Genomic DNA, 25,248 nt, shown 5'->3' with positions numbered 1-25,248 from the left:
CCCACGTTCAGAATTGTTAATTCAACTGGAATATTAAAACCACACCTTTGTATTTCTGTTTATATCTCCGTATTTCTTAGCCTAAACACGCCCTTATTTTGAAACAAAGTTTCACGCAACAGTCATGAAAATATCCATTTCTGGATTATTCCCCTTACACGTTTATCAATGACATTTTGGAATTTTTCCCCTTCTCCTTTTCTTTAGTTTTCTTGCCGTTCCCTTAGCATCGTAACATTCTTCCCATTGTCTCTTTACCACCAGGAAAATACGCCGAGGGAAACCTTCTGCTCTACTTTGGGAAACACCTCGCTTCACTCTAGGAAAATACGCTTTGCATTTTCTGTTCCCCTATTTTCCCTGAGAGCGCAATTTTTCCACTCTCTCGAGAACTCGAGTACGGTTCTTTTCAAGCTTATCATTTGTTTGTTCGCCTCTGTTTTCAAGGTAGAGACGGGTGCGTAGACGGACGGAGAAAATTGTAGACAGGGAACAGAAAATACTGGACAGATAAACAGGGTGATCGGTAAATCGATAGGGAGATAAACTCGATTTTCGTATAGCATTCCGATGTGGATAAATCCGGGTCTCTCGTCGGCGGACCATCCCATACATAAGATAAACAAAAATCGTTGACAGGGAACAGATAATACTGGACAGATAAACAGGGGGGGGATCGGTAAATCGATAGGGAGATAAACTCTCGATTGTCGTATAGCATTCCGATATGGATAACTCCGGGCGGACCATCCCATATATAAGGACGCGCCGAACGTGCGGACAGGCGGAGAGAGGGGACTTGTGCCAACCCTTTCAGAGATGATGCGTAAATTTTTGGCAAGTGATACGTGAAGTAACATTAATCACATCTGGCGAGATGTTATTAGAGTCTTTTTATCCGTTTTGTACGAGAAGTGGGGGACGTGTGGACACTTTTATTTTCTAGATTTACTCAATGCCAAGAGAAAGAGAAGGTCTGCCCACTCCCCCCAAATCCCCATGTAGGCGGAGCTCTGTCTACCTCCTTATTGCGTCAGCAGGTGAACTGCCGTAATGAGCAAGTATACCTCTAAGATACGTCATCGCCTACGTAGTTACCCCAGGTGGGAGGCGACTCTACCCAATTGGGCAGACATGGTCTCACTTGGCCTTGGATTTACCATCCATTTTTCCCCATTGAGGTCTTTGACGTTCAATCATCCATTGGAAAGTAAAATGCACGTTCATTCTCGCGTCCCCTTTTGTCGAGCTAAGCGAATTTTTTTGTCTATAATAACAAAATCGCCCAGATCTCGAGCTCGCCCGTGGAGAAAGTGGAAGATTAAGGATTACCTAATAATCCGCCTTCGCAAAGTTTGGAAGCCCATTATTTTGTTTTCGCATTCAGCTGGGATAATTTTAACTCCATCTTTTCCTTGGGACTTTAAAGTGTTCATAATTCTCCCGGAACGAAGATCATTTAAAGGCTGGATTTTTTTTTAAAACCTGGAATGACGAAAAATGAAAAAAAAAATATATATAATTTATTTCAGGAATGAAGTAGAGTGCTTTGACTTTGTGTTTTGCTTGCATAAAGCTCTTGTTTGTTTAGCACTTACAGATGAATGCTCACCCACACACACACACACACACACACACACACACACACACACAAAAAACATGTACTTAACATTCTAAAACCATCTTTTCTCGTGATATACTTCTTCGAAAATTTCATCAACTTCTACGTACTTAACCTATTGCCATTTTTGTCCTTAAAATCTCTCCTTTCTTCCTCCTTATTAAACAGAACCATTGTCTTTCAACATCCATGAACCTTTTCTCTTTCATTCGTATCTAACATCCTCATTTCACCTACGCGAAGGAGAGTTGGCTGCCTTCCCCGATCCACCTATTTCGTGACTCATAACTTTCATCCAAGCATCTTGGATGCGAGTTTAAACTGCTTGAGGGCTGAAACTCATTCTCTTGTATCATTGATAGTTAAGTGAACGTTCATTTATATATATATATATATATATATATATATATATATATATATATATATATATATTATGTATACATATATGATTTCTTTTTAGATATATATTAATACAAATACATACATACACACACATACATACAAATATATATGTGCACATATATGCAAGAAAATTTTAACAGATGTATTTTCATAAATATAAACAACGACTATTATTGTACACATGGACAAAGGGAAACCACTGAAGTCTGGGAATACGGGAATTTTTATAGGAATTTCAGTTAGAAAAAAAAAAAACCTGCCGCCTTCCGCCTTAATGGACGTTTTCGGTGGGAACTGAGTGTTATCAATGGAACGGAACGGAAAGGAACGGAACTGGGGAAATAAAATTGCAGGTTGGGGAGGAGAGAGAGAGAGAGAGAGAGAGAGAGAGAGGGTGGGGAAGGGTTGGTGGGGGGCAGGGATCGAGGGCTACCGAATCTAATCCCTCACTGGCCCATCTACAGGAAAGGAGGTTGGCAATAAGAATGAAGAGGAGGGGAAACAGAGGATGAAAGAGAGAGAGAGAGAGAGAGAGAGAGAGAGAGAGAGAGAGAGAGAGACACGCTTCCTGCAAAGGGAAGGAAGATTTTTGGACAGGTGAAGACGGAGAAGCGGTGGAGCCATTAACCTGAGTTAAGTTTTGGTCCCGGGAACTTTTGGTGGGAAGTATTTTTGCTCTTATATCCAGAAATATATTTGTTTGAACGTTTAAAATACGAGATAACGGCAGCAACGTAAAAAAAAAAATAAAGGCTATGCCAATACGAAACTCCTGCAAAGATAAAATGCTGGCTATTGGAATGTTTAAATACCACAGCTTTTCAGCAACATACAAAAAAAGGCTAGACCAATAGGGAACTCCTACAATGATAAAATGCTGGCTATTGTTATTCGTAAACTGTGGCAGTGAATGTACATTATGTATTACCACACACACATTGTATATATATATATATATATATATATATATATATATATATATATATATATATATATATATATATATATATATATATATATATATATAATGTCTACGTAAATATAAAGGAGAGTCTTAAATGCTGTACATTTATAAAACTTTATTTTTATATTTCGTTTGTGTTAAACTGAACGCCACCGCCGGGACAAACTGTGACGTCTCCGACGCGATCTAAAGATTTTCAATAGGCACTATAGAGCTCCTCTCGACTCCGTCAATGGAGCTTTTCAGCTCAATGTGAAGAAGAGCTCGGCGGTGCGAACTCTTATGACCTGCATCCTACCCACTTTGAGAGATGAATTAAGGGATGAAAAGACCTTAATCAATCACTCTTCCTCTCATTTTCGTTCCTCGACGATTCTTCGTCAAAGAAATGATAACCAACGTAGGTGTTAAAGTGAGGTGAGTGTTGGTGATAGTATTTGGCTATTACTGGCTAAAAAAAAAAAAAGTGAAAAATGCGCCGAAGAAAAGTTTTCTGTACAGCCGCTACAGCGTATAATCAAGGCCACCGAAAATATATCTATCTTTCGGTGGTCTCGTATCATGCTGTATGAGCCGCGTCCCATGAAACTTTAACCACGGCCCGGTTGTGGCCTATCCTATATCGTTGCCAAAAGCACGATTATAGCTAACTTTAACCTTAAATAAAATAAATTAAAAACTGCTGAGGCTAGAGGGCTGCAATTTGGTATGTTTGATGATTGGAGGGTGGACGACCAACAAACTAATTTGCAGCCCTCTAGCCTCAGTAGTTTTTAAGATCTGAGGGCGGACAGAAAAAGTGCGGACGGACAGACAAAGCCGGCACAATAGTTTTCTTTTACAGAAAACTAAAAAGGGAAGGGGTGGGGGCGTGGAGTCCATAAAAACGGTATCTATTTGTAATAAAACCCTCCTTTTCCAGCAATTATTCTTGAGAGATGCCAAATAATTTATTTTATCTTCTGTCGTAAGGAAGTTGGTTGCCAGTGTGCTATTTCAGAAATTTCTGTTTTTCTTTTTTTTTTCAGATCTACTTCAATTAGAAATCAGTCATTACCAATTTCATTTTCTTATCTTTGCCATACGAATGCTGTTCATACATCTATGACTACAGTAAAGAATATAGAAAATGTACATCTAAAAGCACAAAAGTAAAAAGGTAAATGAATCAACTAAATGGAAAAAAAAAAAACAGATATTTACTTGTAAAATGAACTAAATTTACCCATTTTTCAGTCCCTCTTCCTACCAGCAATTACAGATGCAGTTTACTTTTGTAATCAAGCGACTCTCGCCGTCAGGTGTTTGCACTCTCTCTAAATGCCCTTTCCGGCTCTAAGATACACTTTCTTTTCCATCATCTTTCCTCACTTCATTTACTTCCATCCGGGAGAGCTTTTTCCTCCTTGAACCTGTTGATTTAAGTCACTCCAAGGATATCATTCGCTTTTATCATTTTCTCTCACAGTGTTTCTTCAGATCTCCGGGTCGTTCTTTCATTCTCTTTCTGGAAGGACCGAACCGGCTATCGCTAAATGCTTTCCTGGTACAGTCAACACAGAAGTGCATTTTCGCTTGTCCCGATTTGTCATTTGTCTTCCTGTCGTCACAAACGTCTCTTCATTTGCTTTTCATTACCCTTTCTCTCAGTAAAGGACCAATCTTCGTTCTTCCCACTCCCAGAAGTTCAACACTTTCCATAAGTACCGAACAATTCAGTTTCTTCTGTATCAGCACATCTGCTCTTACGTTTCCTAATCATCTGCACATTTCAAATTTCAGCAGCAATGTATCCTTTACGGTAAAGTCACAAATTGGAGGAGATGGGTCTATACTGACAAACTACTTTCGAGACATCTCGTCTCCTATTCAGCACGAATATGATTTTCTCCATATTTGTGCAGAATAGTAAGGAACGTGAGGGAACCATTCCTATCCACCCATCCACCTGGTAATTTTAGAAACTAGCTAAGATAATGAACGCCAATGAAAAAAAGTTCTTAATCTGCCTTCTATTCCAGACTCCCCCTCAATGCCTTCTCAAACCTTCCTTAGGACCCCGTAGCCAAAATTCTCTTTATACTTTCAGGTTAATCAGAACAATTTTGCTGTGTCAAGACTTCTGATGCCTAAGCTGATTTAAGAAGTGAATTATGCACATTGTGGTTGGGTGACTATGTTGGAATGAAGTGGTGTGGAAAAAGGGATATGGCTTGGAATTAACCCTCTACTGGGAACAAGGTGTTAAACCCTTTGGATTATCTGTCTACTGGGATCTGTCTTAAAGGGATTATCTATCTATCTATCTATCTATCTATCTATCTATCTATCTATCTATCTATCTATCTATATATATATATATATATATATATATATATATATATATATATATATATATTTAGATGTTATCTAATCATTTATAAGTAGATAAATACAAAACGATTCAAATGGAATTTAAATTACACTCCAATGATTATTGTGTCTTGTAAATTATTCTGTTACCTACAACTTCCTACTACTTGGGTCATATGGGCTCACTGAGTTAAGAATTATACGCCCATTAGGACGCCCAAGGTGTGGATTATTTGGTAGTATCTTACTTACCAACCCAACCCGTTGCTGCTCCAACAACTTTTACTTAGTCAGACTGCCTACTTGAATCCCCAATATATATCTTAATTCATATTTTTAATTGCGTGTCCTTCCAACGATTGCTGTCGATCACTCCACCAGGCGTAAACGACGACGTCACTTCGAAGTGAAAAGGTGATTGAAGTGGAAAAGTAGCTATCTATTTCGCTTATCCACAGACAAAAACTCAAAATATTCTATGGTTTATCTAAATTATTAATCGCTTTATATCAATTTCTTTTAATGACACCATGGAAAAGATCATTAAAGGTGGTATGTGTCTGTAGTCTAATAAGAGGGCTACAACTTCGAACGTGACTGATTCTTAAGAGGCTAATCACCGAACTGGAGGATGCTATATTTAGCTCCGGGATCTTTCCCCTGAAAAGAGCGGGGCGCCATATCTTAAAAACTAACCATAGAATTTTCTTGAAAATAATTTCATTATGTTTCCCACACCCAAATTACATTTGCATTATTGATGTAGCCTAACCTAACCTAACCTAACCTTAACCTAACCTAACCTAAGGGGCATGGCATAAAAACCGGGGCTGGTGCAATACTAGCATACACCTCAGGAATTTGCTGTTGATTAGGATTTCAAAATACTCTTCGTAAATGATTCAGTATTTCATAATACTCTTCGTAAATGATTTAGTATTTCAAAATACTCTTCGTAAATGAAACTGAAGCCTCGATAAAAATATAACTTTACCAGCTATGACTGACGCCTAAGTTTTTCCTAATTAATTCTACGCTATTATTTTGCACGAAGAAGATTGGTTGTTGTTTTGCCATATTAAAGTTAACAAAATACATAATCGAAAACTCGGTATTAAATATGGAATACACTAAAAAATTCTGCGAACATCATAATGGTTTGTATAAATTCTAATGAAGTTGTTCTTAAGACAGCTTCCATTTTAAAGTAAAACATATAATCATAAATAAACTGTGCCTGCTTTGTCTGTCCGTCCGCACTTTTTTCTGCCCGCACTTTTTCTGTCCGACCTCAGATCTTAAAACCTACTGAGGCTAGAGCGCTGCAAATTGGTATGTTGGTCATCCACCCTCCAATCATCACACATACTAAATTACAAACCTCTAGCCTCAGTAGTTTTTATTTTATTCAAGGTTAAAGTAGCCATAATCATGCTTCTGGCAACGATATAGGATATGCCACCACCGGGCCGTGGTTAAAGTTTCATTGGCCGCGGCTCATACAGCATTACACCGCTACCACCGAAAGTTAGATCTATTTTTGGTGGCCTTGATTATACGCTGTACAGAAAACTCGATTGCGCCTAAGAAACTTTTTTACTTTTTTTTTAATTTTTAAATCTCGCGACGACTACAGAGAGAAAAAAAAAAAGAAAAATGTTCTAGACCCGCATCCGATTCCAGACCCATCTGAATCCTCCCGGGCCCGCAGCCAAGAACTCTCCCCCAAAATTCACAGAAATCCATCAATAACTTTTCGAGATACTTTTGAGGAAACAAATAAGCACACACGGCCGAACACACAGCCCAAACTCCCACTCACTCCCCTCGGAGTAGAAGTAACGCTTCGTAAATATGCGTTTTGCCGACTAAACTTCATCGTGAAATCCGAGCTATGAATCACAAAGGCAATACCAAGAAATCAGAAACCCAACAGCGCGCCCACGAGAAAATCATTATCACTTTATTCATCTTCGCCTCTCTCATGTGCGAGGCACTCCCCGACAGCTAGCGAAACATTTTCAGACCTGGATTAATTTATGTGTTGTACTCTTTTATTTTATCCACATTCAGCAGTGTGTGTGTGTATATATATACATATATATATATATATATATATATATAATATATATATATATATATAAATATATATATATATATATATATATATATATATATATATATATATATATATATATATATATATATATATATATATATATATATATATATATATATATATATCAGCGCGAGGTGGACCATGGAAAACAATACTAATCTCAGCGTAATTCTTTATTTCCAACGTTTCGTAATAAATAACTTTATTACATCACCAGGGAATCTGTTAAATAATGAGTAAAATTACTTTAAAAACTGCGGTAAAAATCAATAAAATTCATAAAAAACAGCACAGTTAGAATACAAGATAAAAAATGGAAAAACAAAAAAAGACATAAAAGCAAAATCAAAGACCGATAACCAACCTTATACCAAGACGTCAAAAGACAGAATGCATCAATAAAAAGTTAACGCAGGTAGAGCTGAGTGTGTGTATATGTATGTATATATATATATACACACACAAACAATATTCCTCTTTCTTCTTTTTTAACCCTGGTTGTTTGTATATAACTACAGTTAGTTACAATCTTCTATCTTTTACTGTTGTATTTTTTTTTATTTACTTTGACACAAACGTAAACTGAAAGTTTTAGTTGAATTTCCCTACAAAAATTCAAGCCGCGTTCTATAATGTCTACACCGGAACTCCGGTTCTCATAATTTTTATCTTCGTCATTTAGGATGCGACGGACGAGAAAATGTTCCAATATTTCTTTTTGCATTTTCAGTTTTCTGTAAAAGAAAACTATTGTGATGGCTTTGTCTGTCCGTCCGCACTTTATTCTGTCCACACTTTTCCTGCCCGTCCTCAGACCTTAAAAACTACTGAGGCTAGAGGGCTGCAAATTAGTATGTTGATCATCCACCTTTCAATCATCAAACATACCAAATTACAGCCCTCCAGCCTCAGTAGTTTTTATTTTATTTAAGGTTAAATTTACCCATAATCGTGCGTCTGGCAACGATATAGGATAGGCCACCACGGGGTCGTGGATAAAGATTCATGGGCCGTGGCTCATACAGCATCGTACCGAGACCACCGAAAGACAGATCTATTTTCGATGGCATTGAGGGTACGCTGCAGCGGCTGTACAGAAAACTCGATTGCGCCGAAGAAACTTCGTCGTATTTTTTTTTTTTTTTAAAACTTGAGCGAACTAGTTTCCTTCCCTTGTTGAACTCATATGAGGTCTATAATTTACAATATGACCAGTGACTCATAACGATTTTCTTTTGCTGTTGAGGGGCAGTAAATAGGGCTCGCCTATTTTTAAGAATTTAAAGGGCCTTTCATTATATAATTTTTTCTTAATTATTTCGGTAGTGAAAAACGAAGTGTAATTCGACTCTTATTCAGTCGTTGACAAAAAGGAATAAAGAAAGGAAGAAAGGAATAAAAAAGAAAAAGAATAATTAATTTGTTATCGCTCTTTGCATAAGAGTTATTATTTGTTTTGTTATTTTCACTGAATGTAGCCCACTTGCGATTACAGAAACAAAAAAAGAAAGAAAGAAAGGAATAAAAAAGAAAAAGAATCATTAATTTGTTATCGCTCTTTGCATAAGAGTTATTATTTGTTTTGTTATTTTCACTGAATGTAGCCCACTTGCGATTACACAAACAAAAAAGAAAGAAAGAAAGGAAGGAAGGAAGGAAAAAAAAGAAAAAGAGTAATTAAGTTGTTATCGCTCTTTGTATACGATTACGGATTTCATAAGGGAGACGGGGGCCATTTAAACTTTGAGGTTATTAGTAATAATGAACATCCAACAATAATGAGCTACGAAAGTAACACAATTCGATATGAGACTCACCTAGCTGTCGCATCAAAATTTTCTTTCTGGTCGATTTTATAATGTAATTTTTTTCGTATATATAATGAATTTCATTAACTGGGAAAGAAAAAGACGGAGATCTCTTCGATAACAAAAAAATTCCACCCTCTCTCTCTCTCTCTCTCTCTCTCTTTCTCTCATGAAGGTTTCTCATTCTTGAAAAGGAGCATTACTTGAACAGACATTAACGAAACTTGTAATACGTTTCAAAATTCGCGGATGTGATTGTCTCGAGAATGAAGGAGATTTCTCTCTCTCTCTCTCTCTCTCTCTCTCTCTCTCTCTCTCTCTCTCTCACACACACACATGAAGGTTTCTCATTCTTTAAAAGAACCATTATTTAAACAGACATCACTCTCTCTCTCTCTTTCGTTTCCACTCCATCCCTCTCTCTCTCTCTTGAAGGTTTCTCATTCTTTAAAAGGACCATTACTTGAACAGACATCACTCTCTCTCTCTCTCTCTCTCTCTCCCCCCCTCCCAACTCTCTCTCTCTCTCTTGAAGGTTTCTCATTCTTTAAAAGGACCATTACTTGAACAGACATCTCTCTCTCTCTCTCTCGTTTCCCCTCCACCCCTCTGGCATAATGGGTCATACATTGTTCACAGAAATCATAAAAGGATAATAAATTCTCGTGGCGTCGACAGCACTTCATTCCTGTCAGTAGCTTCGCAATTAGTGGTTTAACAGTCTATTACGAAAGCGAAAAATGTGACGTTGGAGTAATATTTCCGGCAAACAAAAACGTTCGTTTTAATGTCTTCGTCTTTCCATAAACCAAATGGATGTTTTCCCACTGACAGTATTTTTTGGATACGTAAAAATTCGCAGCGCCACACAAAAGAAAAATCGGAAATAAGGGAAGAAGAAGAAGAAGAAGAAGAAGAAGAAGAAGAAGAAGAAGAAGAAGAAGAATTTGGTCCAAAGGCCAAGCACTGAGAACAATGAGGTCATTCAGCGCTGAAACGGAAACTGACAGTAAAAAGGTCTGAAAGGTGTAACAGCAGGAAAACCTCAAAGCAGTTGCACTATGAATCAATCGCCAGGAGAGGGCGGAATATGAAAGAAGGTACAGTAAAAGGAACGAAAGGGGTTGCAGCAGCGAGAGGTCGAAGGCACGCTGCAAAGAATCTTAAGTAATGCCTACATTGCACCGCGTGAGGTGCACTGACGGCACTACATTACCCCACTACAGGGAAGAAGAAGAAGAAGAAGATGAAGGACTGACTACCATCGAATAATTTTTTTTTCTACGGGGACTGAATTACACACAATCATAAACGTTTGTTATACATAATGAACCTCCCGGAAAAAAGAGTAAATATTTCCATAACGAGAAAACTTGAAGGGAAAACTTTTGAAGACAAAGTGTGGTGGAAGGAGGATGGGCCGGGAGAAATGTTCTTAAATTCGGAGCGCCCGTAGTTAGGGACTGCTCGTTTTTCACTTTCTCTTCCAAATTCATCTGTCGTGTTTAAACACGGACTCTAGCATGTTCTGTGAAAATATGGAAAGGTTCTAGTCAAGAGAATTTATATATATATATATATATATATATATATATATATATATATATATATATATATAAAAAGTCTCTTGACTATATATATATATATATTATAAAACTCTCTTGATTTTATATATATATATATATATATATATATATATATATATATATATATATATATATATATATATATATATATATATATATATATAAACCCTCTTGACTATATATATATATTTTTTTATCATTCCTAAATCCACCATCTTTTAGCAGGATGCCAATTCCCTGCAAAAACCGCATGTAACAATAAAATAAACCAACGGCGCAAAAATGTATTGCACGAACAAAGCTAATTCCTGTCCATTCATCTGTGTGGCCGGATATCGGGTTCGCATTGGGGCATTTCCAAACCCATTTTGAATAAATCTTAAATCCAAGTTTTATCTCCATCAATCAAACCATAAAACGTAAAATATTTAGCTGTGCGATCATTAAAAAGATATACGCGTTCATTTGCCCATTGTGGCTTTAAAAGGCACTCTCGTATTTTTTAGCCATTTCCAATAAAAACGGCGAGGCTCTCTGCAATAAGTGCTCAGCCAGAACATTACAGGTAATGGAATGCAGAATAATGCAGGAGCAATCGAGGATCAAACAGGACAACGCTGTTTGAGAGGTGGTTTCCCTACGTTAAATATTGCACCGTTTATTGTCGACGGGGCAGCTGTGTTTACAAGCAATTTCCAGGAGCACTCTCTTGGTATATTAGGTTCGAACGACTGTAATCCCCGTTCAAACCCATAGCAAGACAGACAGCCGCGCACACACACACACGTTCCCATTAAAACATGGCAAAAGAAACGTATAACAGGCCTATTAATGAAACAAAAAAGTCCGTATCTGGATAGCATCATATTAATACAAATTTTTGGGCCAATTCCCTATGCTTTCAGCTACGTAAGAAGCAGGTATCTCCTGTTACTAATGTTTACGGGAGAAAAGGAAACGCCTAACATACAGGCGTAAACATGATACCTTGCAGAGGATGTAATGAATCCAATAAAGCCTTTATCAGAGAAACCCCGAACACAGACGTTCATTAGTAATACCTACACAAAGTTCCTCCATTTTCAAGAATGTGGGTGGAGCTAACCACAATTGTAAATGAAAATCTTAGCAAATTGTTCACGGAAGTACATTTTTCAAATGTCAGTTCCTCGAAGCTGCAATAATTGAGAAGACAAACATGAAACTGTAACAAGGGTCAAGGAAATCAGACAAGATCGGCCGTATATTCATGAATCCTATTTTATCGGACGGGGGATCATGCACAATATATATCGAAATATTAAACAAGGCATGTTAATATAAACAATAGCCCACTAGACCTACTTAGTGCCTACCGCCAAACATTTTAAATGGCAAGCAAGAAAGAGCACCAGAGTGAACGTGGTACAACATTCCTTTAACAAACTGCATTTTATTCAGCTTATTTAGCTACTATCGTATTTCCAGGAGCTTTGTTTAAAGAAATTTTGAGTGTTTTTGACTTATTTTTAATCAGATCGTTGTTCGAAAGACAAAACAATAAAACCGCCTGCCGAATCAATAAGTATAGGTCTAGCGTTTGCTTGGCCAAGAGTCCTTTCCGATGTTGCCATTCTTGGAGGCTATTTTTTTCTTTACAATGATATTCGATAACTCTTACCAAAGAGAAAGTAGTTTTATATATATACGTAATTAACTTATGCTAAGAATAATGTTTCAATGATACTGCTCCTTATCAAATCAGTAGTTTGACGGTACAGGTGTAACCTAGGCTACCAAACCAGGATTTGTTACACATATAAACAATACAGTTTGCTTAGAATGGAATAATAGAAGTTGCTTTCTACGGTTTGTTTACACCGATCTGAAATACTCTCTCACCAAGTGTGACGTCCTGGAATTTCTCTTCCTTTACGTGTCTAAAATTTAAATAATGGCTCAGACACTAACCTACCGGCTTCCATGCTTCAAAGAATTCTTAATGACTGCCAAATTTAGCAGGTGTCCAAATTCAGCATCACAGTAACGGTAATGAGATGGGTTCTTGTTGACACAACCAGTAACCTATAGGCCTAGGCCTACTGACAGCTAAGCATTTTTTAATAATGAGCAAGATCTTTTTTTTATTTAGCTTTATACCATGTAGCATATATGTGGTTAATGATGTTCTAATTTCGAAATTGAAGTCGAAGTCACCACTGCAATTATATGCCACGAAAATAAGCTGACACAACCAGTAACGTATAGGCCCAGGCCTACTTACAGCTAAGCAATTTTTAACAACGAGCAAGATTTTTTTTTTTGCTTTATACCATGTAGCATATATATGGTTAATGATGTTCTAATATCGAAATTGAAGTCACCATTGGAATTATATGCCACGAAAATACGCTGGACATGTCAGACGTAAACAGGGAAAGCGCAGCTGCAGCTAACACTAAATGAAATTCATTATGCTTTACTTACCTTCCACATTTCACATGTTATTCCATTTGTCTCTTGAAGGATTTCCGTGTCTATTTCTGCAATTATAGGGTGAACAAAGTTCTATTACGAAGATAGTGCACGAAAAAATCGCAAGACACACAAATCAGCTGCTTAATTCCCGCCTTTCCCGAGTGTTTGGGGACAGCTGAAAGCAGCGCCGATCTGGGGGCGCCATGTCGAACTACTTACTACTAGTGCTTCTAACTTAGTACTATGCTTCTCCCGTTATTTTGACCCTCTGCCTCATGACAGTCCTTTGACAGAACTTAACGAACTCTATATTTCATAATTGCCCGTCATTTACAGAATCCTTTTATAAATGGTTCGCCATTATTTTTTTGAAAAGGGCTGGAAACTGCTCGAAATATAACGGTCTTCCATTTCTCTGCATCAGTTTCATTGGCATTCTCGTTCCTCAGCGTACTCGGCTTTACAGTTTTTTTTACGGGTACATGTATATATACAGTATATATATGTGTGCATATATACATATACTGACGATGACGTGCATTAATCATCTAACGGTTTTAATTTGTTCAAAAGTTAACTCTTTAAACAGTTAATCTAAAACATAATCTATACGTTCTTTCTGACTGCAGTTTCGCCATCGACACACTAAAACGTAGTTCGGTCATGATTAGCAGTCACTTATTCTAAGGGAATTTACAAGGTTTGTTTCATTACATAGCTACACTAATTGCTTGTTTTGGCAATATTGCATCGGAATAGTCTGGTTAAAAATTGTTCACATATATTTTCAGTGTGCGATTTTAGGGTGTTTTCGTTTTTAAGGCCTTAAAAATCTTCCATTTTCTAAATTGTTCACATATTTCACAATTTTCATTTGACCTAGTTTGCAGTATAACTGCATTCTCTTGTCTGTATTGCAAGATGGGTTTTTTTTTTTCACCTCCCCAGTGAAGCCAATGGCTTCTCGTATACTTGCTTGGCAAAGGAGTTTCCTTGGGAAAGGAATTTCATAAAGACCTCCTTGTTTTTTGTATGGATATTGCCGGACTGTTATTATTATTTCATAAACTGCATGGTACTACATTTTTTTATCAGGTACTCGTTAAAAAGGCGATTTTTCACTTCCGCCTGAGGTAAAATAAGACTTGATATTTCCTCTTGAAAAAATTTTTAATCTTCAGTCCCACAGTATATTGTCTCCGCCTCGTTATTAAATGCCCCAAGGATAAAACCGATGCTATATTCATGCAATTAGAATATTTTTACCATGGTCGACTTTACAGTCTAAAAGCTTAACATATTTCATGCTAATAGGAACGCATATTAGAACTTGAGTCTGCTTGAACATTTTCTGAATGGAATGAAAAATGATTATGTGTTGTTATCTGTACATTCTGCATTTGAGAAGCACTGGGACCTATGAGGTCATTCAGAGCTGGAAAGGAAATTGAGAGTAGGCCTACTTAGGTCTGAAAGGTGTAACAGGAGGAAAACCTCTCAGTCAGTTGCACTATGAAATAATTGTTAGGAGAGGGTGGATAGCAAGATGGAAGAAAGAGAGTATTAAAGGAAGGAGATACAATAAAAAGGAATGAAAGGGGTTGCAGCTAAGGGCCGAAGGGACGCTGCAAAAACCTTAAGTAATGCCTACAGTGCACCACACGAGGTGCACTGACGAGTCTCTCCGATGAAATTGGCAATTCTCTTTAAGTGGGACCCAGATATCGATACCTAATTAACTGCCAAATTATGATTAACTGAATTGATGATTAACATAATTTGAGGATAAGGCTTTCCAGTTTGTGCTGTTTATGGTAGACCATAAACTTAAAGAAGCCATTTTTAGTTTTCTGTAAAAGAAAACTATTGTCCCTGCTTTGTCTGTCCGTCCGCCCTCAGATCTTAAAAACTACTGAGGCTACAGGGCTGTAAATTGGTATGTTGGTCATCCACCCTCCAGTCATTAGACGTACCAAATTGCAGCCCTATAGCCTCAGTGGTTTTGATTTTATTTAAGGTTAAAGTTAGCCGTAATCGTACCTCTGGCAGCGCTATAGGTGCTAATAACATAGGCCACCACCGGACCGTGGCTGACATTTTCACTTTTTTTTTTAGAGATTCGTATCCAGAAGTTAGCTGGTATTTTGATAAATTCAAAGGCCTTCCATTTGCTGTTCGTGCTGTCAACAATGACTGTCTTACGTATTGATTAAACCTAGGCTTCCAGGTTACGTCTGTTGTACCCCAGTTTTCGATGACATTCCATCCTTTAGGACCTATTTACATAATCGAGGGAAGGGAGAGCCATCAAGTCCTTCATAATCCTTTATAATCATTGATCTCGGAATAATACGGCTCTCCTGGCAAGAACGCAGAAAAGGAAGTTGGGACTTCCAGTGAATCCCTGTTAAGCTGGATGGAAAACGAAGACTTCCATGTGCAGAGAGTATTGGTTCTCAATCTTTTTTTAGTGATGGCACCCTAACCAATGTAATAATTACCGTGGCACCCCTTCTTCACCATCCCACCACATCGCATGAATTAACTTCGTATTTAAGGAATATACTGTATATATATATGTATATATATATATATATATATATATATATATATATATATATATATATATATATATATATATATATATATATATATATACAGTGTATATAGAGTAGTCACACTGATCATAATTATATGAAGACTTTGCAAATTTTAGTTTTTTTTTCACAAATGTTCACTGAGATCAACTAGCCAAGACAAAATTCATGACAATCTTGCGGCACCCCTAGGCACTATCTGTGGCCCCCCAGGGTGCCACGGCACCCAGTTTGAGAATCACTGTCACAGAGTGTAAGAAGAAGTGCGGTGGGGGAGATAATGGGAGAAATACACAGACTAAAAAATGAAAAAAAAAAATGTCCATACAACCCCGATTTCAGACAGAAATATCAAAGAAGGCAGTGAATTTAGATACAAACTATTGTTTGGTCACAGGATATACCCACATGCTCGAGGGAATTTCACTCTTCTTGCTGAATAGCTTAGGTGCATGACATTTCGTCATCATTGTACTGAAAATGTATCTAGGTCAAAATTACCCTTTTTGGAACAGAATCGATTCTAGAGGCAAAATATTGTTTGGTCAAAGGGAATACCCAAATACTCGAAGGAGTTTCACATTTCTTGCTGAATAGCTTAGTTGCATGAGAATTTTCTTATCATTGTATTGTAAATGCATCTAATTTATCTAGGTCAGTGGTTCCTAATCTTTTTATTACCACGCCCCCTGTAAGAGTTGGTCCTTCCCACCACGCCCCCCTTCCATCTATAAGTAAAATTCCCTCCCAGATTTAAAGGAAAATGAAAAAGAGAAAGAGAAGGGGTGTTTTTCTTCTTTTAGGAATGAATTAGTGAGATACTTGGCACTGCTTCTTAGCGACTCTTGTTAAGAGAATAACGAATATAATTAGAGAAATTTATAATTTTCCCCTAGGGCTCGCGCCCCAGTTGGAAATTGCTGACGTCCCCAGGATTGAGAACTGATCTAGGTTCATAACACGACGTGTTCTTGTCTCTCAAGGCTCGGATCCTTGTAACTTATTGATTTCCTAACACTTTTTTGGCTACGTTTATCCAGACAGGGAACAAATGAAGAAAGCCCCGTCTCCCGTGATTGATTCCAACCCGCGTTCTGTAGGCTATGGTAATGTTTATGCTAAGCCATTCCATCGCGAAGAAAGATATGTCTGGATCAGACCTTACATACGTATCTCGAATTCAGACACATTTAACTGTAGTTGAAATATAATATATATATATATATATATATATATATATATATATATATATATATATATATATATATATATATATATATATATATATATATATTATTCCGTATATATATATAAATATGTATTATTTAACATTATTCCGTTTCCTGCAACAGACAAGACAATGATTAGTTAAACTTGTACATTTCTGGCTACTTGCAAAATACTAATAAATATATATATATATATATATATATATATATATATATATATATATATATATATATATATATATATATATATGGTCACTTTCAGTGGTTATGTTTATATGTAACAGCCAAATCGACCTCGTAACTTAACGATTTTCTCACAATATTTAGATACAATAATCCCATGATTTTATCTTTCGATTTGCATCCTTTAACATATAATTATGCACAAACCTTCATTTTTATTGTCATAGCTCCAGTTTTGTGAATGTACCTTTCTGAAATGTTTGTTCACGTCCTACAAAAGTTAAAATTAGTCATTAAAATATATCCCCAACAAAGTTGAAGGTAACAAACAAATTGAAATTATCTTATGGCACTTTTGAAGATACACCTCTATATCTCACTCTTTTCAAAGCCTACCGGGGTTATTCGACGAAAATTCAACGGGGGACATCCTCCACCCACACCGGGATGAGCCTGGCTGATCTCATAAGGGCGTCCCAGACTCCCGACGGCGGCGTCCTCCTCCCGCTGAGTCACCGGCGGCGCCAGTTCCTGCTAGATCGCGTCTTGACGAAGGCTGTGTGAAATTTGTGGCTGGAGGTGGGGTTTTGAAGGCGGCCTTTTGGGTGGGGACTGGAAAGCTCCTCGCCATCGCGAGGTGTCTGTAGTTGCTCTAGATTGCGTGCCTCTGTTATTGCCATAGAAAGTTTCCCCCTGGAAACTATAGATGTTTCCTCTTTCTCGAGGCAGACGGCAGATGCAGACTCGGGAAACCACGTCAAAAATTAAAGATTTTTTTTGTTTCTCTCTCCTCTCTCTCTCTCTCTTGAGAGACTTTGATGGCCTTCATTACGAGGGCAATAAAAAGGATCGGATCGTTCCCGTCAATTTGTATTTTTTTGTATTTTTTTTATTTCTCTCGTTGCCTCTTACACCGCGATGTAAAATTCCTTAATGCCTTAAGTAGGACGTCTGGAATAATCGATGGCTTGCTTCTGTTGTTAAGGGTTATTAGTGTTGTTATGTTATTATTATCATTATTATTTACTAATTATCAAACTATTACAGATCAGTATGTTATTATTATTATTATTATTATTATTATTACCAAAATATTACAGACCAGAACGTCAATATAGTATTATTATTATTATTATTATTATTATTATTATTATTATTATTATTATTATTATTATTATTACTACTACTACTTACCAAAATATTACAGACCAGAATGTCAATATATTATTATTATTATTATTATTATTATTATTATTATTATTATTATTATTATTATTATTATTATATTATTATTATTATTATTATTATTATAACTACTACTTACCAAACAATTACAAACCAGAATGTCAACACGCGGCAACGGAAAGAACAGGAAGGCAGTGAGAATTCAAAATTCAATTCAAACCGCCAACTAACTAAGAGCGAATCAACTTCAGCATTACCCATAAGTGACGTCAATTACCTCACCGCTCGACTGAGAAACCACCCCAACAGAACATCAAAGAAGTCATGAGCAAAAGCACCCCTCGGGTGGCAACGTTATGCCAATATTCGCAAATTTCTTATAATTAGAGTTCGAGACTTTTCCGCCCGTCATTAATTATGCCACGAATTAAAACTTCCTCTCGAGGGAAGATGCCTCAGGGCGCACGCTCGCAACTTTTCTCCCCTTTTCCGAGGGTCATGCAAATGGAAGAAGAAGAAGAAGAAGAAGAAGAAGAAGAAGAAGAAGATGTCCCTTCTGCAGGAGGAGAATAGTCTCGTTTCTATACCTCAAGGGTTCATGGGGCTACATAATCCTTATGGGTTTATAATCAATCAGTCAAGGGTTCATCGAGGTTGGGAAATGACTTCTTTTGTTTCACAGTTCTTACGGAAACATATAATTGCTGCAAAGTTGCATTCTTCAAGTAATTCCTTCATAGATCCCTACTCTTCCGGTTCCCCTTCGAAGGGCAGACCCGGTTTTTTTTTTTGGCTATGACCTTAGGTTAGGTTAGGTTAGGTTGGGTTGGGTTAAGTTTGGCTAGATAAGTTACTTAATAAGTATTTTGGTTGGGAAACATAATGAGATTATTTTCAAGAAAACTCTATGGTTAGTTTTTAAGATATGGCGTCCCGCTTCTCTCAGGGAAAGGTCTCGGTACTCGGTTAGATATCTGGAAAAGGCAAGTCAGCAATGAATTTTGGGTGAGGGAAACACAATGAGATTATTTTCAACAAAACTCTACGGTTAGTTTTTAAGATATGGCGTCCCGCCTCTTTCAGGGAAAGGTCCCGGTACTCAGTTGCATTTCTGGAAAACGCGGGTGCTTCGATGTAACTTGGGTGTGGGAAACACAATGAGATTATTTTCAAGAAAACTCTACGGTTAGTTTTTAAGATATGGCGTCCCGCCTCTTTCAGGGAAAGGTCCCGTACTCGGTTACATTTCTGGAAAACGCGACCAGCCCTCTTAGAGCCCAACGCAGCCTAATTCCAGATTTCAATTGTCCCTCTACTCCTCCAGGTTTATCACCTCCCAGTGTCCAGGTGCTGGATTACAAGTCGCCGGCAGCGGGTGAAAGCCGGACACATTTAATCCGGTTCTATTCGTTTCACGGTCGGATTGTTAGCGACTATAACAACGATTTCCCCGCTGGATATTTAATCTTCTGAGAGCATCTCCGACCAGAACGCTGGAATGGGCGCAGTTGCTGGTCGAACGAGGGAGGAAGGTGTTTTAAAGGGCAATGGAAATTCAAGGGCCGAATTATACTCGGAGGAACCGCGCTGAAAGCTTGTTGGCAAACCAATACCGGTGACTGTTTGGAAATAGAATTCAGCTAAAGTTGTTCAATGATCCATGTCGCACCTATCACAAATTGAGTTGTATTTTTATCAGTATTTAAAAATATGTGTGTTGCTGTTTATACCTTGTGTAAAATACCTTTCATTAAAACCATGAAATCACTTCTCTATAATAGCAATACAATCTTGCTGAATGGTTAATATATATATACATATATATATATATATATATATATATATATATATATATATATATATATATATATATATATATATATATATATATATATATATATATATATATATATATATATATATATATATATATATATATATATGTACACACACACAGACATAAACACCCGCAAAGGAAACTAAATCACTACATCAAAGACAACTACTCCCTTTGATGTCAGGAGGGTAATTAGAAAATCATATGATTAAAATACCAGGGATAAATAACTTCCCCTGTGATATCAACCCCAAGAAGAAACAACCTCGGCGAGAGCTGAGGGCGACGAGGGTCAAACTTCGATGCGAGGGGGAAAAGGTCACCGGGTTCCCGGGGGAAAAATTCCCCCTCCGTGTTTTCTCCGGAGGAAAAAGTTTCTGCATGTGCTTGGGATTAGTCAAGTATTGACTTCCGTGAACGTTGGATTATCAAGAGTATTCAGCAATATCTTCTTGTCAGTGACTAGTCGAGTATTTGATATCATTTTAACGAAGGTTTTATTTCAGTGCATCGATTGTGACGCAAGTTTACTGAGGAGTGCAGGTTTTTTTTTTTTTTTAGAGAATCGATGAGAATTTAGGAAAACGGAAGTTTGAAAAAAAATTTTTACTCCAAAATCACTAATACACACAGGTATACATACATGCATATATATTATATGTATATATATATATATATATATCCATATATATTATATATACAGTATAAATATCTATATAATTATATATATTTATATATATATATATATATATATATATATATATATATATATATATATATATATATATTTATATATTAAATTCTCTTAATTATCTCTTCGTTACTGTGATTTTATTCCTCTTCTGCAGTTTTCAATTCTCTCTCTCTCTCTCTCTCTCTCTCTCTCTCTCTCTCACCTCCCCACGTGCGTATGTTTGTGTGTGTGTATATGTACGTGTGTGCCCCACCTTTCATTAAAAATTTAAATGCCCCCATGTCAAAGGTATGGTATAATCGTATTAGACCCCTACCTCAGTTTACTATTTTTGTATAATAAGTCACATGATCTCTCTAATTAATAGGAGGAGACATCTGTCAAGAGGGTCATTAGGAGTGATAAATCTAAGGCGCGTAAGGGAGGGGCGAAAGAGTCAAGAAGTAGGAATTTGTAAACAAAACCAACGGATAGACACGTAGCAGCTTCCGCTCGATAGATAGAGAGAATTCTAACAAAGGGGAACTTTGGAGAGGCTTCCTAGTGAAAACAGGAAGAAGAGAGAGAGAGAGAGAGAGAGAGAGAGAGAGAGAGAGAGAGAGAGAGAGAGAGAAAACATAAGTGCAATTAATGCAAGGGAAAAGAACAGGATACCGGATAGATTATACAATTTAGGCCGAACGCCGAGCGCAGGGGAAGTATGACGTCATTCAGAGCTGAAAGGAAAATTGGAAGTAAAAGGCTACAAAGGTGTAACAGGAGGAAAACCTCACAGTTGCACTATGAAACAATTGTCAGAAGAGTGTAGAAAGTCAGACGGAAGAAAGAATATGAATGGAGGTACAGTAAAAGGAATGAAAGGGGTTGCAGCTAGGGGCCGAAGGGACGCTGCAAAGAACCTTAAGTAGTGCCTATACAGTGCGCGCCGCGCGTAGTGAGTTGCACTGACGGCACTAACCCTCCCCCTACGGGGAACAGAATACTGGAGGCTTTCTGTGAGTCAAAGGAGGACAAAGCTATGCTAGTCATAATTTACGAGGAGCGAAAACAAACTCGTTATCGCCTCGAGGATAATCATATATCACGGCAACGTTGTAATCTAAATAGAAAGGAAATTAACTTCAAGGTTGACTCCTGAGCAACAGAGAATTTTTGTTTGACGTAAGCATGAGCCAACCAGAGAATTTTGACGGTTAAAAAATACATCTCAGTATTTTATACTCGGCGAGAGAAGAGAAGAAACGCACATTATTAAAAAATTTGAAGACCAGAGAGAAGGTAAGACATTATAAATGAACTTAGACACTTGGACCAAGGTGGCTATGGGGTTACCAATGCAAAGGAAATACCTCTGAGATGAACTGAGTCTGCAAGCTGCTTCCTATTCTGGGACAGTCCCTGATCCGAGCAATTCTCAAGAACTCCCATCGTTCATGCAAAATCAACTTTATTGTGTCACTGCGTTAAAATAAAATCTTCTTAGACGACCTGCAATTTAAGAATTAAATATGAGTGACCCAAGTTAAAAAAGTCTATAGAGATTATCTATCACATTTAACGAAGTAGCCTAATGTGAACATTGTCAGGTTCATTGACCCTGATAATCGTCTAAAAGAAGCTAAACTCCAAAGGAGCAGCTATTTTCCCAGTGACCATATGTTGTAATAGACGGATGTCTGTTCTTGCGTCTAAACAGTTTTTCCTTTGTCGACCAGTCAAGCACAAGGAAAGAAAGCCGAGGAAGCATCTTATTTACTTTTTAAAAATTTTGCTCAGTAGATGAAACCTATTCATAGGGAACAAGCACACCAAAGGGGCCACTGACTTGAAATTCAAGCTTCCAAAGAATATGTTAGTCTCAACCTCCCACCACAGACCCCTCGACACTGCAGCAGTAACTGATTGTGATACAGAGCCAGTGATTGTTTTCTCTTTTGCATCATCATGGGGGAGAAGGAAAGAAACCCGCGCGAACACTTACGCATCTTTGAATCAGATTTGAGTGGGTTTCCTCATTCGAGTTTCTGTATCATGAAAATTAAGCATCAACTTGTTTTTCCTGTCTGCATCACGCTGGCACACTCGAAGTACAAATAACACCAACAGAACTGTAAATATCATAAAGATAATGACCCCAAAAGAAATATTAGTCCTAGATAACGACCCCAGAACTTTGCTTGGGGTCACTAACTGGGAAAGATCCGGCTCTCATATTGGGAGCACTTTCGATGCTACTAGAGCAACCGCCCCTTTTGTCATGCCGCTCATATTTTCCCCTCACCTTCCAAGCCCTCGGACATAAATAAGAGAACTAGGGCTACAAAGTTAGTCTCGTTCGAGTCAATAGAGAGAGAGAGAGAGAGAGAGAGAGAGAGAGAGAGAGAGTCAGTAAGAAGGTGAGAGGAAATAAAACACGTGCCGATAAAATGTGACAGGCCCAAAATCTCTCCTTGAAGAGAGAGAGAGAGAGAGAGAGAGAGAGAGAGAGAGAGAGAGAGAGAGAGAGAGAGAGAGAGAGGAAGCGGAAGTCGTTAAAATGACAAGAGGAAATAAAAATGTGACGAAATAATGTGATAGGTCCCAAATCTTGCTTTAGAGAGAGAGAGAGAGAGAGAGAGAGAGAGAGAGAGAGAGAGAGAGAGAGAGAGAGAGAGGAAGTCGGTAAGATGATGAGAGGAATTAAAACACGTGACAAAAAATGTGACAGGCCCAAATTGAAGAGAGAGAGAGAGAGAGAGAGAGAGAGAGAGAGAGAGAGAGAGAGAGAGAGAGAAAATAAAAATGTGACAAAAAAAAAGTGTGACAGGTCTTAAATCTTACCCTTACAGAGAGAGAGAGAGAGAGAGAGAGAGAGAGAGAGAGAGAGAGAGAGAGAGAGAGGGTATTGTATATATAAGAAGTCTTATAAAATTACTTCCGGTCCTTTATTGGATTGTTGTATTAAAACTCCTTTGTCCAGAAGAACAATGGTCTTTATTGTGCAAAGACGCATTATTAAATAATTTTTACCTTTTCTCTGAACTGTTTGAAGGGGGAGTTAGTCTAAGCTTTTCTCAGATTACCGCACTGATTATTATTATTATTATATATTGCCTCTCAAAGTTACATTAAACAAAGAGAACATACAACTGACTAAGAAAAGGGAATTCACTCTATCTGGAACGACTGTAAGTCACTGGGAGGAAGGAACTGAATATATAGACCTATATAATGGACATCACAGGTCAAGGAAGATTACGAATCTGGGATTAGGCAAATGATTTAAAATAAACAAAATGTCATCAAAAGTGAAGGAATAAACTACTCGATAATTATATAAAATAGCATAAAATTTACTTTAACGGCTTCACGAAGAATTAATCCAACAGCTTCTCATATGATTGAAAAGCAAAACAAATGATTAAGCTCTATGAACAGTGTTTATACACTCGCAGTCATCTGTTTACGAACATAGCTGAATATGAACAAATCCATCGTGATATTCCCCAACGTGTTCACACAACAATATTAGTCATTCATTAGAGTGCTCATAAGCCGAAATTCATGCGTGTATGAGCGTCAAAAATTCAGACAGCCCACGTAATAACAAGAGAAATATACATGTCAAACAATAACACAAACAATAATCATGCTTTGCAAAAGAATATATCAACACTGGCGTGGTTTTGCTACAGCACAAAAGATAAGGCAATTTTTACATTACAGAGGGCAGCAATTAGGTCTACAATATGCATGCATTTTTACAATTAACTTGAATGGGAATTCATTCTAGCTGTCGACTCACTTATATTACAATTTTCGTAAGTTTGGAGATATAACTGGATCATTACAGTGACAATTTACGGGAGAGAACTGTCCAAACTGAATTCAGAGACGCATTCTGAGTGTAGGTCTAGTGAGGAGTGATTTATGGCTACTAAAACTGGCAAGACTGGCATCACTTACGATCCAGTGAGGAGTGATGTCTAGAACGGCGCTATACTTACTTTTCAACCATGGGGCTCATTTCAGGTTTATAGTGTTTTAAGGGCACTGCATGACCTTTTATTACTGGATCCCAAAAGGCGAAAGCCTTCCTGGAGTAACAAATACGACCAGGAAGGGCTTCTATCAATTTGTCAGGCAGTCAACAGACAATAGGAGACGCCATTCAGCCAGCTGTAAGAACTTCCTATGAACAGGTGCTAAGGTTTTCTGCGTGGGTGACGATTTAG

General features: G+C 37.5%; 2 protein-coding genes across 2 annotated transcripts in view; one reads left to right on the top strand and one right to left on the bottom strand.

Annotated features, from left to right (window-relative positions):
• tank (EI24 domain-containing protein tank) overlaps positions 1 to 13,527 on the bottom strand; it is a 116,956-nt gene extending 103,429 nt beyond the window's left edge. Inside the window, exon 1 of the mRNA XM_067117010.1 lies at positions 13,319 to 13,527. Within this exon, the coding sequence (XP_066973111.1) occupies positions 13,319 to 13,327 (9 nt within the window). The 5' untranslated portion in view covers positions 13,328 to 13,527. The remainder of the gene's footprint in view (positions 1 to 13,318) is intronic.
• Positions 1 to 25,248, top strand: part of LOC136846185 (inactive dipeptidyl peptidase 10-like) — a 721,139-nt gene that overhangs the window by 41,060 nt on the left and 654,831 nt on the right.

The sequence above is a fragment of the Macrobrachium rosenbergii genome, chromosome 14, assembly GCF_040412425.1.
Source record: "Macrobrachium rosenbergii isolate ZJJX-2024 chromosome 14, ASM4041242v1, whole genome shotgun sequence".
Taxonomy (NCBI): domain Eukaryota; kingdom Metazoa; phylum Arthropoda; class Malacostraca; order Decapoda; family Palaemonidae; genus Macrobrachium; species Macrobrachium rosenbergii.
Note: the sequence above shows the minus strand (reverse complement) of the source record. Positions and strands in the feature narration are given on the sequence as shown.